Here is a 15,506-nt window from a genome sequence, read left to right as displayed (position 1 = left end):
CATTAATATCACACAAATGCTGGTTGAATGAATGTAAATATCCACAGGGTGTCACTGATGGAGAGTGCTGCCTTTGTGCCTGCTGGCCAGGCATCTTCAGCAAGGACAAAAGCAGTGGTACAAAGAAGCAGAATACCAACTAAAGTTGTATCAGTCGCCTTTCTGTATTTCTTAAAGCTGCATGAATAAATTACTGCTGACTTAAGGGGTGGATGTGAATCTTTGACCATTTGTAACTTGATAATAACAACTTGATATTTGTTGGCTAATAAATAATTGTCTTTTGGTAGACCATTGTACTAGTAAAGATGTGTTCCTAGTCCTTAACAGTTTATACTCTAGTAGAAAAAATCTGCAAATATACACGTCTATATTTAAGGGCTGGATATGGTAATTACTTAAGAATAATACAAAAGAAAGTATTGTTAGAATTACATAGTAGGGTTGGAAGAGGTGGGATTTGAGATGGGTCTGGCTGACTGGATATGCTGTCACCAGAGGTGTGAGGAGAGCACTGGGGATTGGGAAAACAGTGTGAGGAATAAAGGCATTAAGGATTAAAAAAAAATATTTGAAGAATGGCTCAATTTTGAGCTACAACATAGTATTGGGAAGTAAGGTTGGAAAGATTTAGGAGGGCTGTTGTGTACAGTTGGAACCATAGAATCACATAATGTTTGAGTCTGAATGGATTTAAAAAGTCTATTTCTCTAACTTGGATAGAATTGGCCATGACCCAGAGAAGCTGATTGCTTTTGCCAAGTTACACAACTAGGTAGTAGCAGTTCTGGTTCCTGCCCGGGTTCAGCCTAAACAGCACGATCTAGGGAAGCTCAGATAAAACTGACCTGGCACTGGCTGAAGGGATGGATACAGACAGATTAGAGACTGGTTTGGAGACTGGTCATTTATTCCAGTTTATAAATAATGAGCATCTAAAAACTTACAGTAAAGGCACAGTGAATAAAAACAAGGAGACATATTTGGGGCCTACTGCAGGGGTTGAAACTTTGAGACAAGGAGTTATCAAAGAGGACAGTTACTTCCAGTGTAACTAGTGTCCACAGACATAGGGAGCTGATGAGAAGGGACTGGGTAAGGAGCCACTTCCAACAGATAAGAGAATACTTAGCACTTCTGATTGGGTTCTGCTCTGCCAAGATAAAATGGTTTAGTTGAAATAGTAACTAATGAAGCAATTCCTTGCATTCCTGCAGACTTGACTCCCCCCTCCCCCACTACAGTTCTCTTCTTAAATTTGACAGTTCCAGCTATCTCAGAATGGATTGGGGCATCTAAGTGGACAGTAACTGTTGTGTTTTACTGAGATTGCCTTCATATTTTTGGCAGCCATTTCACAATCTGGGGCTTGATTTATTGGGTAGTTTCCTCTAAAGATCAGGCTATAAGAGTGTAGTATTTGGAAATGACTAGGGTTTTTGTTAGGAATACTTGATAAGATAACATTATGTCAACTTGAAAAAAAAATCCATAACAACTACCATTTACTGAGTGCTTCTTTTTGCCTGATTGTGTTAAGCACTTTACTTATTGAAATCTCATGATAATCTGTTTTATAAATGAGGAAACCGAAGTTTAGAGTGATGACTAACTTCCAAAAGTTACACAGCCAGGTAAGTGGCAGAGATTAAGATTCAAGCTCAGATATGTCCGACTTCAAAGTGTATGCTTGGTTTCTATATCCATGTATAAATGAAATAAATACTCCATGCTTGGTGAATTTTTACATTGTGCTTAATTTGGAAAGAGTAGACTTCTGTAGTAAAATATTAATGTTCTCTTTTACAGATATATAATTGCTGATTGACAGACATCCAGGGAAAATCACTCCAATCAGTGACTGTGTTTTGTTTTCTAGGGCATACTTGGAATCTGAAGTTGCTATATCTGAGGAGTTGGTTCAGAAATACAGTAATTCTGCTCTTGGTCATGTGAACTGCACAATAAAAGAACTCAGACGCCTCTTCTTAGTTGATGATTTAGTGGATTCTCTGAAGGTAAGTTTTTTTTTGCTTTTCATTTTTGGCATTCCCAGAATTTGGTATCAATTGAGTTACAAGGGGTAAAATTCTATTTTTCTATATTAAAGTAAATTATAAAGACATAATGAAGTAAGTACTGTATCACATATTTAAGATGGAGGAAAGTACAGTTCCTTTTAAAGGGAAAATGTTATAAATTCATACTTTTGGAAATCATAAAGATTAAAAGAAGATTAAAGAGAATCTTGACTATTAGAATAAATATTATCTAATAGATTTAATACCAGATATGATTTCATCTGCTTGGCTGTTTTAGAGTCTAGCACTTAATGTCTTAGCTTGTATGTGATTCTTACATACACATAAGCTATTTCATATCTTTTACTCTTTCTTGGAATATTTATCCAGGAAAAGCTTTAATATTCTGAAACACCTCATCATCAGTTGGTAATCTTTGGAATTTTCTTCAGTTTTTGGACCTGCTATAGCAGCTGTTAGAGTCTCACTTTGCAAGTAAGCTCCCCAAATTTTAGGCTGATTCAAAGCAAGCACTAAACTCTTAACGTGAACCCCAAGCACTGAGATTTTAGTGCTTTTCCTTTTACATAGAACCTGCCATTTGTGTTTTGTGTGTTATTGCCTGTGACTTAGGACAGACTTGTTCCAATCTGAGCCTGGGAAGAAATGTACTATGGTAGTAATTACTGTAATTTTCTTTTCCAGGAGAGATAATCCAAATTTGCAATGTATCATGCTAGCCAAGGATATCATAGCAATAGAATTTATAGGTTTAAATGCTCAAAATGCTTTTAACAAATATCTTAGCCTTAATAGGCCAGTAAATATTTTCAGCTGTGTGCTTCTCTCAGTTTAAGACTTGGAACCTCAGTTACTTACTAATAACATTAATGGTAGTTTCCTTTTATTACTTATCTCTTCTGTGTAGTGTCCTTGTATTTAGTGATTTATTCTGTAGTAGTGCTTTGAAATTATCTGATGTCAGTCTGTAAATAAAAAGATCATGGTTATGTCATTTGGGATGGTTTGATTAATTTCAAAAAGGAACAAATGGTATTTTGGAGTAAATGAAGTAGAATCTTGTACACAGGGGTCCTAGAAGAAACCAGTTCCTATGCATTGAAGTGATATTTGCAATATATAGATTGACTGCTGGGGTAGAACATGTGTGAAAAATTATTGATGGGGAGGTCCTAATGCAGTTTAAGATGAAGGGTTTTGTGGGTGAGAATTGATTGAGAAGAAACACTAGAAATAGTGATACAGAGCTTCAGACAGCAAAGGGCCATCTCTGAATTTAGCAGTCAAATTGTTGGGAATAGGGTGTGACTTCAAACAAAATCATGAAACTTGATAGAGGAGTCACTGTTTTTATAGACTTAATAAAAACTGCAACAGATATAAACTAAAAGTCATCCTTCATGTTTGCATAGTATAGCAGTTAAGGCAGCTGTGTATGTCTATAGTTCAGTATTTTTCTTAAGAGGCATTTTTGAAGAGATCTGTTTAAAAACAAAAACAAATTGATGTGGGAATCATTCATTGTGTTCCAGTTTTTACAATTTGGAGTTTAAAGATTCCCCCTGTCTTTAATGAAAAGAAAACTTACTTGTTCTTACAGAGTTTACTGTCATCTGTACACAGTCCTATGTGTAGACAGTTATGTAGGTGTGGAAATATTTGCAAAGGCTAGAGGAGCAAGAAAATGTCAGAGGAGGCCTGATTAAATACTTTAAAAAGCCCTTTAAGTCTGATTTGCACAGATATTTGAAAATAGAATATGAGGACATTTACTTTTATGAGATAAAGAATTTCTTTTTGCTGTGTAATCTTATTTTAAAAATTTCTTTTGAAAATTACATTGGATTTTTTTTTTTTTTTAACAATTACGTTATTTGTGAGGAAGCTAGCATAAATGAGAGAAAGTGAACTTGGTAGATTCTTGCCTTGAGTGACTTTGCTAATTTGAAAGTAATGGGAAGTGGCACATAATGAGATAGATTACTTTCTGGAACACTTTGCTTTTATGAAATTTTCTTATATTTTAAAACAGTCTTTGTCTCTTAATCAGAAAAAAAGACTTGCATTAAAAGTATGGTTTACTACTTTTTCTCCTTAAGGAGTAACAAAAAACCATAAAACTTACAAAGGTGATAGATACAAAGCCCTTGGTAATTCATGTGCACCCTCTGATAATATACCTGCAGGGTCTTCCTTGATAAACTGTGTTTGTGCTACATGGGGGGGACTTGAGTTAAACCTTTTCTTATGTCATTGTGTATGAGCAGTATAAATTCCATTTGCAGAGAAACACAGGATACTTGCTTAATGTCTTATTGAAAAAAAGCTGAGAAAAAAACAACACGTTTGGCTCTTTATGAAAATGACCTAATAGTATTCCTTTTCTAGACATGTTCCTTGAGCATTTACCACTCTTATACCCCCCAGTTTTTGTCTATATAGAGAGCACTTTTTAAAAGAAAATTATTTTCCTTCTGTTACTTTTTTCCTTTTAGCCACAACAGTTTGTAGGAGAATCATATTCTCCCTCCCTAAAGCAAGCAAAAATGGTTTTTTCAACTCCTTTTTTTTTCACTTTTTCAATTTAAAGAAAAAATCATTTTGCTCTGTTAAACTGATTTTATTTCCTAATATTCAGATTTTAAATTTGTGGAAAGTTTGCTAATAAATAGCCCCATTTGTGATCTTGTTAAAAGTGTTTTTTAGAAATTTGTAAGAACCAGCTTTTTACTGGGATTACTTTTATTTTATATGGCTCATAGCTAGGAATATGGAAACTACCATGATTTCAGGAAAATGCAGTGGAAATTAGTCTCATTTATAAATTCATTTCATTTAGAAAATAAACATTGTATCAAGCTTGGTGGCTTGTTTAAAATAATAACTTTTTAAAATTTGAAAGAGAGTTCTCTATAACTCACTGTCTTTATAAGTGTTTCATGCCCTCAAATTTATATAATCTACATTTCTAGATTCTGGGTCATAATTACCACTACTTTTTTTTTTTTTTTTTTAACATTTTTTAATTGAGTTATAGTCATTTTACAATGTTGTGTCAAATTCCAGTGTAGAGCACGATTTTTCAGTGATACATGAACATAAATATATTCATTGTCACATTTTTTTCGCTGTGAGCTACCACAAGATCTTGTATATATTTCCCTGTGCTATACAGGGTAATCTTGTTTTATCTATTCTGCATATGCCTGTCTGTATCTACAAATTTTGAACTCTCAGTCTATCCCTTCCCATCTCCTGTCCCCTTGGCAACCACAAGTTTGTATTCTATGTCTATGAGTCTGTTTCTGTTTTGTATTTATGTTCTTTTTAGATTCCACATATGAGCGATCTCATATGGTATTTTTCTTTCTCTTTCTGGCTTACTTCACTTAGAATGACATTCTCCAGGGAAATCCATGTTGCTGCAAATGGCGTTGTGTTGTTTTTTATGGCTGAATGGTATTCCATTGTATAAATATACCACATCTTCTTTATCCAGTCATCTGTTGATAGATGGTTAGGCTGTTTCCATGTCTTGGCTATTGTAAATAGTGCTGCTATGAACATTGGGGTGCAGGTGTCATTTTGAAGTAGGGTTCCTTCTGGATAGATGCCCAGGAGCAGGATTCCTGGGTCATATGGTGAGTCTATTCCTAGTCTTTTGAGTTATCTCCATACTGTTTTCCACAGTGGCTGCACCAAACTGCATTCCCACCAGCAGTGTAGGAGGGTTCCCTTTTCCCCACAGCCTCCAGCATTTGTCATTTGTACCACTGCTTCTATTTGAAACCTTCTTTCTCAGAAATTGAAAATTTTAGAGTCACTATTCTTAGCATATGAAACTTTTCTTCTCCTTGCTGTCTGTCTTTTTTTTGGGGGGGTAATGTCAGGGAGAAGCTGTTCTATCAAATGTGATCAAAGAACTAACCGAACCCCAAGGTTCACAGGCTTGTTGGAAAAGATTTCACATGAGATGGTGGTTATCATTGTGCCTAGTCTAGGTCTCCTTTTGGTGGTTGACTTGGACAAATAAAAATATGTTCTGCAGATTTCTTCTTTTAAATTCCTGTGTACAGTTGACCCTTGAACAACATGGGGGTTAGAAGTGCCAGCCCACCTTGCTGTTGAAAATCCACCTGTAACTTCAGTTGGCTCTCCATATCCACAGTTCCTCCTTAACCGAAGTTGCTCTGTATTTGCAATTCCTCCGGTATCCATGGTTCCATATTCATGGATTCAACTAGCCAGGAATTTTGTACTATAGTATTCACTACTGAAAAAATCTGCTGACAAGTGGACCTGTGTAGTTCAAATGGTGTTGTTCAGAGGTCAGCTGTAATCGTTCCTTTTGTTCTGCTCCTTTGCAATTAACTGCAAGTTTCTAAATCCTAGAAAAGATTTCAAGTGTCCATAGACTGAACAACAATCCATTTTCCAAAGGATTAATTCTAGTCAAATTTTAAGGGGAAATCACTGACAAAATATTTCTAATTCCATTCAGTAGAACTTATTTCAAACAGTAGTACAAAATTTTACCACAGCCAGATGTTCTGACCAGTCCTCAGGATTTGTTTTAAAGTGGGTTTATTCCATGGAGTGCCAGATCCAAGGGAGGGGAGAATGAATGAACGAAAGGGAAGTAAAGGAAAGATACTCTATCGTTAAATTAGGCTGTGAAAGCTGTACATGTGTACTTTTCTTGGAGAGCCTATTGTATATTTATTGGTCTCTGAGAAGTCAGAAAGAGGCTGGATAACTTTATTTTACCTAGTGATATTTGTCAACCTTGTTTAAATAACACTCATTACCGCCAGAAAACTAATATAAGACAGTTGAACAAATTTAAAGCACCTGGTTAAGGTTTAACTATGTTTCTGTGACTGACCTTTTGTGTAAGGGATCTTGTTTTAAAACAGTGGTTCTCAGTCTTGGCTGTACACTGGGACCACTGGGGAACTGTAATAGATACTGATACTTGGGAAGGGGAAGGAGTGAGAGTCCCATCCTCTGAAAGTGTGATTTAATTTTTCTAAGGACACTGCCTGGAGAATCACTGTTTTTAAAAGTTGTGGCTTTGAGCTGTAATCCCTGGGCTAGTTTTTCCCCTACTCACACTGGCCCACCCCCTTCATTATAAAAGAGAAGCATATGACTGTCTCCACTGGGTTCAGCTTTGGGACTTCTTGAGTAAGGTTCTTATCTTTATTTTAGGGGCTTCTGCCTTTTAAAACCTCAAATCCCAAGAAAAAGTCTAATAATTTTATATGCTAGATTCAAAAACCAGGGGTGTTCTTATCTTTCTGTCATAGGGCTTTTTGATGATGAAGACTGGATTCTTTATGACAGTAGTTCTTTAACTGTCAGTGGAAATATCTTAAAATTGTAAGAAAATTTCTAGCTATAGTTGTCTGAACATCTGAACATCAGGTAAACATAGTATTCCAGAATTAAGTCTGAAATCTGAATGTGAGCAAAAAGGGCCTGAACTCCAGAAATAGCTGACCCCAAAGAACATTAAAATCTGGTCCTCAGGTCTTAGGCATTTATTAACATACACATTTTGACAGTTTCCTTTCTGGTTTTTTTGGCTCACAGGAAATGGGCTGGGGAAATGTAGAGACAGTCAAAGTGTATTCATGAATGAGGCCAAGTATGTCAAAAGTCAAGTAATTTCCAGTGGTTAAAAAATGTAGGAGAAAAGCTTGAAAATGTCACAGTTGCCAAAGCAATTTCTGAAATTCTGTGAAGCACCCTCCCCCCATTTTCCTTAGAAAATGCCCCCATCCCAGTGGAGACATCATCTAATAAAAAATCTGCAGAGCTTTTCAATGAGAAATGTACGTGATACACACTTAAATTTAATTCCCTTTTCCCTTGGACAGAAGACAAACAAGACCAGGTCCTTGCCCTCTTCAAATAAGTATTTATTAGACTTTCATTGTACTTTGGCCCTCTTTCCTCCAGTCTCATTACTGCCCAAAGAGAGATGAGCCTTTGATTTCCACAGTTAATACGCATTGGCTGCAAGGTTGCTACATATTTACCTTGGAATACCATAGAATTTGTAGGTTTAAAGTGCTTATTGACCTTTTTCCTGCCTCTTTATAATAGCACGCACCATAAATGGTGACTCTGTAGGTGGTTTTACCGTGTAGCAGAGCAGAGATTGTGGAGTCAAATAAACCTGAGATCATTGTTACCTTTGGTCTGGCAACTTGCTTAGTCTTTCTGTGTCTTGGTTTTCTCTTCTGTGGGGATAATAACAGTTTAACTTTGGGGGTTGTATGTAATGAGGGTAACTGACCTAACGTATGTTCAAAAATTTGTTAGTTGCTGTTGTTATACAGCAGTTCGAGTGATCGTGCAGTTGCTACGTGCTGGTTCCTGACTCACCCCTTTCTCTTCTGATGGTGCGTTCTCTGGAAACTCTTACCCAACATTTTTGTTTTGGGCCCCTGAAGTGTTAAATTTTCTCCAAACTTAGCTGCAACGTTTAAAAATTCTGTGATAGCACATAAAAATGTGAATTTCTGGTTTCTCTCTTAAAAATGGGAAAATTTGAAAACATTAGCCTGGAATACTTGCTCGGCCGCAGTCTGTGGAGCTGGATTGTGGGTGCCTCCTTGTATCAGTCCTCACCCAGGCTCCTTCATGCATTTCTGTCACCTGCCTGGTCCCACAGACACGTGAAGCCTCCCTCTGGTCCTCTCTTTGCCTCTGAATAGCCTGACTTTGAGGAAGAATGCGCTCCAAGAGGCAAGCCTGGTGACATTTGAGCCCCTAGGTGTGAAGTCTTGGGCTCTCTGTGGATTTGGAGTGCAGCCTTGTTGGTGACTTAATGACCAAATTAGGAAGTATTTTTGGCTTATGTGTTAGTTTCTGAATTCTGTCATGGTAAGGGTATCTTTATTGCTAAAGCAATTTCTTCTAAAATGTAGAAGGTTGACTTTTTTCCCTTTAGACTTGTGGATGGTGATGGATGAAAACATCTCTGTTGCTCTATGGTAAACTTGCTCAAGTGCAGAAGTTATATTTAGCTTCTGCAAAAGGAGTCTGTAAAATTATGTGAGAGGGAGGAGGCTTGCTAAGTCATGCTTCAGACATTTCTACCAGTGGTTCCACAGCAGTTGCTAAAAGCAGGGCAGCATTTAAGTTTTGATTTTCAATTGATAGATACTAAGAATGCTTGACAATGCTCACTTGAACATTACATTTGTTTGTAGGTAACCAGAGTGCTGCTATTTGTAGAACTGACAGTTGGCAGAGGAATGCAAAGTGTCTTCTAACCTGCAGTAACTATACTCACTTGAGTTTGAACACCTTAATTACTCAGTACCCAGCTTATAGTAGGCACTCAGTAAGATTCTGTTAAATGAATGAATACATGAACAAAGATATGCTTTAAATTAAGGGTCAGCAAGCTGTCTGTCTGGTGCATGACCTGTTTTTGTACAGCCTGAGAGCTAAGAATGGTTTTTAAAGGATAATATTCAAAGAATATGTGACAGAGATCCCTTGTGGCCCACAAAACTGAAAATGTTTATTATCTTACTATCTTTCATATATTATCCAACTGTCTATGTACAGAAGTTTGCTGCTCCGTGCTTTAGATGATGGAGGCGCTAACTCCTTTCTCCTCTCCTCTTTGTCATTTATACTGTGTTACTGGAACCTAAATAATTGCTGTAGATGGTGGCATCTTAGTGATGTTTGTGACCTACTAAATAGGGCAGAGTGATTGCCGGACACATGAAGGCTTATAATAAGAAGTGAAGGAACTGCTGATGATGAATATTTAATAAAAACCAAACTGACTTTGTGTTTCTAAGTATTCAGGAACTGCTTTGAAAAATGTCATTGGGTCTTTACGATGTCACCAAATTTTAGAACTGGAAGAAAACTTTGAAACTCTCTTTTCCAACCATTCATGAGTAAACTAAAGTATGGAGAGGAAATAAAGAACTTCTCAAAATGAAATCAGTTTTTAGAAACAAGGCCTTTCCCAAACTGCCATATTTGATGATTTAAAAAAGAAAAAAATTCCCAGATTTTGAGACTAAGATTACTGAAGTGGGAAAGTTTGGTCAGTTCACTGCAGTCCCAGTCACTGGAGGGGACAGTAAAACATGACAGTATAATCTGAACTTAGGCAAGTTATAAAACTTTTTTTGTCTGCATTGGCTGTGGTAATAACAGGGCCTACTTCCTAAAGTTGTTAGGAATAAATGAGTGTATATTTGTAAAGCATTTAAAACTGTGCCTGGCACTAATATGGTAAGAATTGTATTAATGTTATGTTAGTGTTTGTTAATATATTAAGAAGTATATTAGGGTTTGTTAAAGGCAGTGGCTAAAAGAATAATGGTCAATTTAATATGTGTAAAAGTCTGAGGCATCTTCATTCCTAGGAGGCCTCATTGGCTGTTAAAACATGTATCACTGGAGAGACAGTGCCTCTGATCCTTAATAAAATGCTAGAGGTGATGTTTTTGGTACCTGAAACCTGGTCTGCCTGATTATGTCTCCCTGCTCCATTATTGCTTATGTCTGAGATTTTAATGTCTGTATTCAGCTTGTAAAGATCTTGAATCACTTAGCTCGTTAGATCTTTAAAATCAGTTTTAACAGCTAATTCTCATAATACCTTTCCAGTCTTCCCATTTAAAAACTACTATATAAGAGCTGGAGGGTAAGGCGTACCTTTGGTGTGTTTTCTGATCTCAGAGAAAACAGAAGCAACAATTGGTAGTATAGTCCAGAGAAAATGAGTCAAATCTGTTAATTGTTTTAATAAGAATTCTGAAATTCCTGAGTTGAGATTGGTGACTTAGAAGTAAAATATCTGTATTATTTTACCACATCTCCAAGGAATATGCCTTTAGTAGTTTGGCATTTCGATGGGACACTTTATTTGAAAGGTTAATTAAGAAACTTGAGTTTTGTTTTTAATTGGCTGTTGTTTTCTTATAGTTTGCAGTGTTGATGTGGGTATTTACCTATGTTGGTGCCTTGTTCAATGGTCTGACACTACTGATTTTGGGTAAGTCTACAAAACCACTGGAATGAAAAATTATAGGAAAAAATGGTGTGCAAGGAGCTGAGACATTTTAGTAGAGAATATTTTTACATTGTAGGAAAAAGAATGTACATTAGAGGTTGTGAGCTCTTTAAATTGCTGAAACTGATCCTGTGTATGGAAACTAGTTCCTAAAGACTACTCAAACTAACAGTGATAAACCAGATCAAGGGTGGCCCCATTTGATGGTGCAGTCAGTTGTGAATCTCACCAACCAGGATGCCTGTATTTTATAGTCTGTGATGTGATCTGAAGCCAGGAATGATTCCTGCAGCCTCCCTTGGTTAATTCATTGCTCTGCAGTGGCTCCCCACCAGGTGTTTATAGGAGATCCTTGTGTATGTCTTCATGCATTAGGAACACTCCTGGCTCTCATCAGAGTGCTGCCAGTTTGATGGCTTTGTAGTGTGTGTTCCCTAAATCATACCAGTCTATTTAAAAGGTTGTGTATTTCCTTTTTCAGCTCTGATTTCACTCTTCAGTGTTCCTGTTATTTATGAACGGCATCAGGTAATTTAATTGAAGATTTCAGAACACAGAGATCACTGTCTTATATGGAACTTTGAAATATATCAGTACTAGTTTCCAAAGCCTTAAAAAAAAAGAGAAATGTGATGTTTTCTTAAGCCTTTGCTGTGTTGGAAATAGTAATGGCTAGTAAGAGTCTAACAGCTTCTTTCTACCTCTTTCAGGCACAAATAGATCATTATCTAGGGCTTGCAAATAAGAATGTTAAAGATGCTATGGCTAAGTAAGTATTTAAAATCTGCAACTTTTTTTCTTTTTAACTAAGGATAAGGTGTACTGGACTTTGAGAACTGTGCAGCATTCTCATATTGAGTAGCAACTTTCAGTCATACCTAAGGTGTGACAGTTGCAAAAGATTAGATTTTTTTCTCTGATGTTTGGATCATTAATTTCTGTTTAAATGTATTTACTAGGTTTTATTTAAGCCTAATTTGAGGCCAAGGTGACAAAATTATAGCTTGTCGTTTGACAGCCTTAGGATTTTATTTCTTGTATAAGCTGAGCAATATACGACTGGTTAATGAAGGACAGAAGTTTAAGAAGCAGAAAGCAATTTCAAAATATTTACATTGACCTTTTCCTCCTCCTCTTCATTTGTAGAATCCAAGCGAAAATTCCTGGATTGAAACGCAAAGCTGAATGAGAAAGCCTGAAATAATAAGTGTTTATCTTTAAAGGGGATATTCATTTGATTCCATGGGGGAGGGTCAGGGAAGAAGGAATCCTTGACATTGCAGTGCAGTTTCACAGATCTTTATTTTTAGCAAAGCAGTGTCTAAAGAAAAATGACCTGTCTTGACTGCCATGTGTTCATCATCTTAAGTATTGTGAGCTGCTATGTATGGATTTAAACAGTAATCATATTTGTTTTTCCTATATGAGGCACTGGTGAGTAAGAAAAGAGCTGAGAAGGCTGTATATTACACGTTGTTGCAGGTAGTCTTGCTGTATTTGGGGAATTGCAGAGAAAGTGGAGCTGAAAAAAAAATAACCCTTTTCACAGTTTGTGCACTGTGTATGGTCTGTGTAGACTGATGCAGATTTTTTGAAATGGTATGTTTAGACGAGATCATGCCACCAAAGCAGGCGTGAAAAAGCTTGCCTTTCTGGGATGTTCTAGGTGTATTGTGAATTTTACTGTTATATTAATTGCCAATATAAGTAAATAGAGATTATATATATATCTATATATAGTGTTTCACAAAGCTTAGACCTTTACCTTCCAGCTGCCCCACCGTGCTTGATATTTCAGTCATTGGTTTTATGTGTGTAGTTCCAAAGCACATAAGCTAGAAAAAGAACATATTCCTAGGAGCACTACCATCTGTTTTCAACACGAAATGATGCCATGCAAATAGAACTCAACATAAACTTCATCGCACAGACTTACTGTAGTTATTTTTGTCACAAACTCTGGACTGAATCTAATGCTTCCAAAAATGTTGTTTGCAAATATCAAACATTGTTATGCAAGAAATTATAAAATGCCGATTTATACAATTGTGGTTTAAGCTGTACTGAACTAAATCTGTGGAATGCATTGTGAACTGTAAAAGCAAAGTACCAATAAAGCTTATAGACTTAATGCTCGGTATTTTGGTTTCATGAACCTGCTGCAGATTAAAAGCATACAAAAAGGGTAGACTGCTTCCACCAGTCTGGTGGCTTGTACTTGCAGAAAGGTTTTAAGCTCAGAGTGCAGCTGCATTTACTTTGGAAACAGAACATGTTTGCGAAAATGTTTTTAAATAATATTTTTTATACTTTGATAACCAAAAATAAGTTCATGCACCAATATTTTAACATAGAGTAGAATAAATACGGTGCAGGATTCATATAAATGTTTATAAACCAGATTTAAGAAGTTTTGACACAGACACTATTGCTCTTTACATACAGTTGTACATACCATCATTGATCAGTTTATTGTTCTTCCACATGGTTATTTCAATGCAACATCTGATCAGTATGAAAGGTCAGTGGTACAGTGTATCATGGTTATCACTCAGCATCACATGGTTACAGGAAACAATTAGGACTGCAGAGGGACTAACTGTGGGCCCAACAACCTATCAGTGGATTAATGTAAGGCATTAATAAAATTGGCATATAAAAATAGCTTAATGAGTAATCTCATCCATTTAGAATGCTGAAGCACTTCTGTGGCAAATGTTAATCTATTTAACTGAAAATGCTTCATTTCACCTTTCCTCTAAACTGACAACTACAAATAGCCAGTAACTCAAGATCCCGAATTCTTTAGTTCACTGACTGCAAGGACTAAGCAGTATAGATGTGCTCAGAGTCACAGCCCCTCCCCAGCCTTCCTCCCAGGGTGTGCCCTCAGCCCCTCCTGGGGTCAGCGGGAGGCCAGGTGTAAAGTACGACTGAGGTGGTTTAGGGTACTTCTGCTTGGTGTTGGCCGAGTCACATTCTGCCAGTTTTGCTTTGTATCTTGATTTATCAGATCTATTGCTTGGGCTTAGGAATCTGTTCTGCAGAGATTTTCTTAAAATCCAGACTTGACCTTATACATAGTCTACCTCAAGCCTAAAGTCTACTGGAGTCAAGCCCATCCCACTCTGGGAGCGGTAAACCCAATGCAGCCTCAGGTCACCTCATTTGTTACCATTTTGGATTTGACAAGATAAATCAGCTCATCCTCATGGAGCCACCTGATCTCCCCCCCCCTTCTATTTTGTAGTAGAGGTTTGTTTTATTTGAAATGTTTTGGAGGCTGTGGGTTTGGCACTCAATATAGTGAAAACCTAGTCTTCCCATCCACCCGCACCCCCCCCCCGCTCCTGAAATTGGGAGTTTCTTTGTGGCTCACCTTCAAGTAGCCACTGTTTCCCAAGGAGGTAACTGATCTGATGTCTTTAATTTAGGAAGCCTTGACCTAAACACATGACACGGGTGACAGCCCAGGAATCTGCTAAGGGTCCTGTAGCCCTCCTCAGTTTTGACATTTTAGCACCATGTGAAGAAAGGAGACAATTTGTGGGAGGTGAGACAGCAGCCCACACAACTGGAAGCTTTCAAAGGCACTTAATGGATATAAAACTCTGCAAATGAAACATTAAAAAATTAAGTTTTCTCAACTTGTTTATACATGGCTCATTTGGTTTTGAAAGCTAAATGTGGAGAACAGAGGCTATCAATGTTTCTAGTATTTCGGTGAACCTAACTTAAGCTGTCCTGTTCAACTTCCTTGTTTGTAAAAATGAACATTTTTAAAGTATATAGAAACATAATAGCAAAACATCTTTTGTAAAAGTTTTGATGCAAATTAAAAGCTACATATAGATTAGGGTAACTGAGGCTTTAAATTTTGTCAGTGGGCTACATTATCAGATAGGATTTCTTTGTCTGTGTACTTAGTACAATAGATTTTAGTCTCAGGAACAGGCAAGCAGTCTTAACATCTGAGAACTGACCTCCCGTCTTGGCATCACAGTTTCGGAGATTCCGGACGATGGGAGCAGCCACCCCGCTTCACTAGCACATGGAGCTTGTGCGGCCTGCCCGCTGTAGGCGGTTCCCAGCAGCGGGGGGCAAGGAGGCGCCCGCTCGCTGCCTCTGTGGTTGCTGGCTGGTAGTGGCAGCAGTAAGAGGATTCTGGCACTTAGAGACATCGCCACACAAACACACTGAAAAAGCAGATCAGTCATTTTGCATGGCTGGACATCATACTGTGTCAAGTGACAAACACACATTTTGCCAAGTGCTCCAGAATAAAAACTCAGGTGATGCATTGAACATTTCAATTTCAAATTCAAACAACAAACCAGGGATTTTGCCACCAATGAAAGGTCTAATGCTTTTTTAAAAAGGTCTACTGTTCTTCATTTGGTATGGCT

At 37.2% G+C, this 15,506-nt stretch overlaps 2 protein-coding genes across 6 annotated transcripts in view; one reads left to right on the top strand and one right to left on the bottom strand.

Moving 5' to 3' along the window:
• RTN4 (reticulon 4) overlaps positions 1-13,231 on the top strand; it is a 72,083-nt gene extending 58,852 nt beyond the window's left edge. For all 5 annotated transcript variants that reach the window (XM_032497558.1, XM_032497559.1, XM_032497560.1 and 2 more), the window contains 5 exons: positions 1,880-2,018; positions 11,013-11,082; positions 11,582-11,628; positions 11,811-11,869; positions 12,247-13,231. In XM_032497558.1, the coding sequence (XP_032353449.1) occupies positions 1,880-2,018; positions 11,013-11,082; positions 11,582-11,628; positions 11,811-11,869; positions 12,247-12,289 (358 nt within the window). In that variant the 3' untranslated portion in view covers positions 12,290-13,231. The remainder of the gene's footprint in view (positions 1-1,879; positions 2,019-11,012; positions 11,083-11,581; positions 11,629-11,810; positions 11,870-12,246) is intronic.
• Positions 13,232-13,583: 352 nt separating this feature from the next.
• The window catches only part of EML6 (EMAP like 6), a 215,429-nt gene continuing 213,506 nt past the window's right edge, over positions 13,584-15,506 (bottom strand). Inside the window, 1 exon segment of the mRNA XM_032497555.1 lies at positions 13,584-15,296. Coding sequence (XP_032353446.1) covers positions 15,272-15,296 — 25 coding nt within the window. The 3' untranslated portion in view covers positions 13,584-15,271.

The sequence above is a fragment of the Camelus ferus genome, chromosome 15 (genome assembly GCF_009834535.1).
Source record: "Camelus ferus isolate YT-003-E chromosome 15, BCGSAC_Cfer_1.0, whole genome shotgun sequence".
NCBI classification, from domain to species: Eukaryota; Metazoa; Chordata; class Mammalia; order Artiodactyla; family Camelidae; genus Camelus; species Camelus ferus.
Note: the sequence above shows the minus strand (reverse complement) of the source record. Positions and strands in the feature narration are given on the sequence as shown.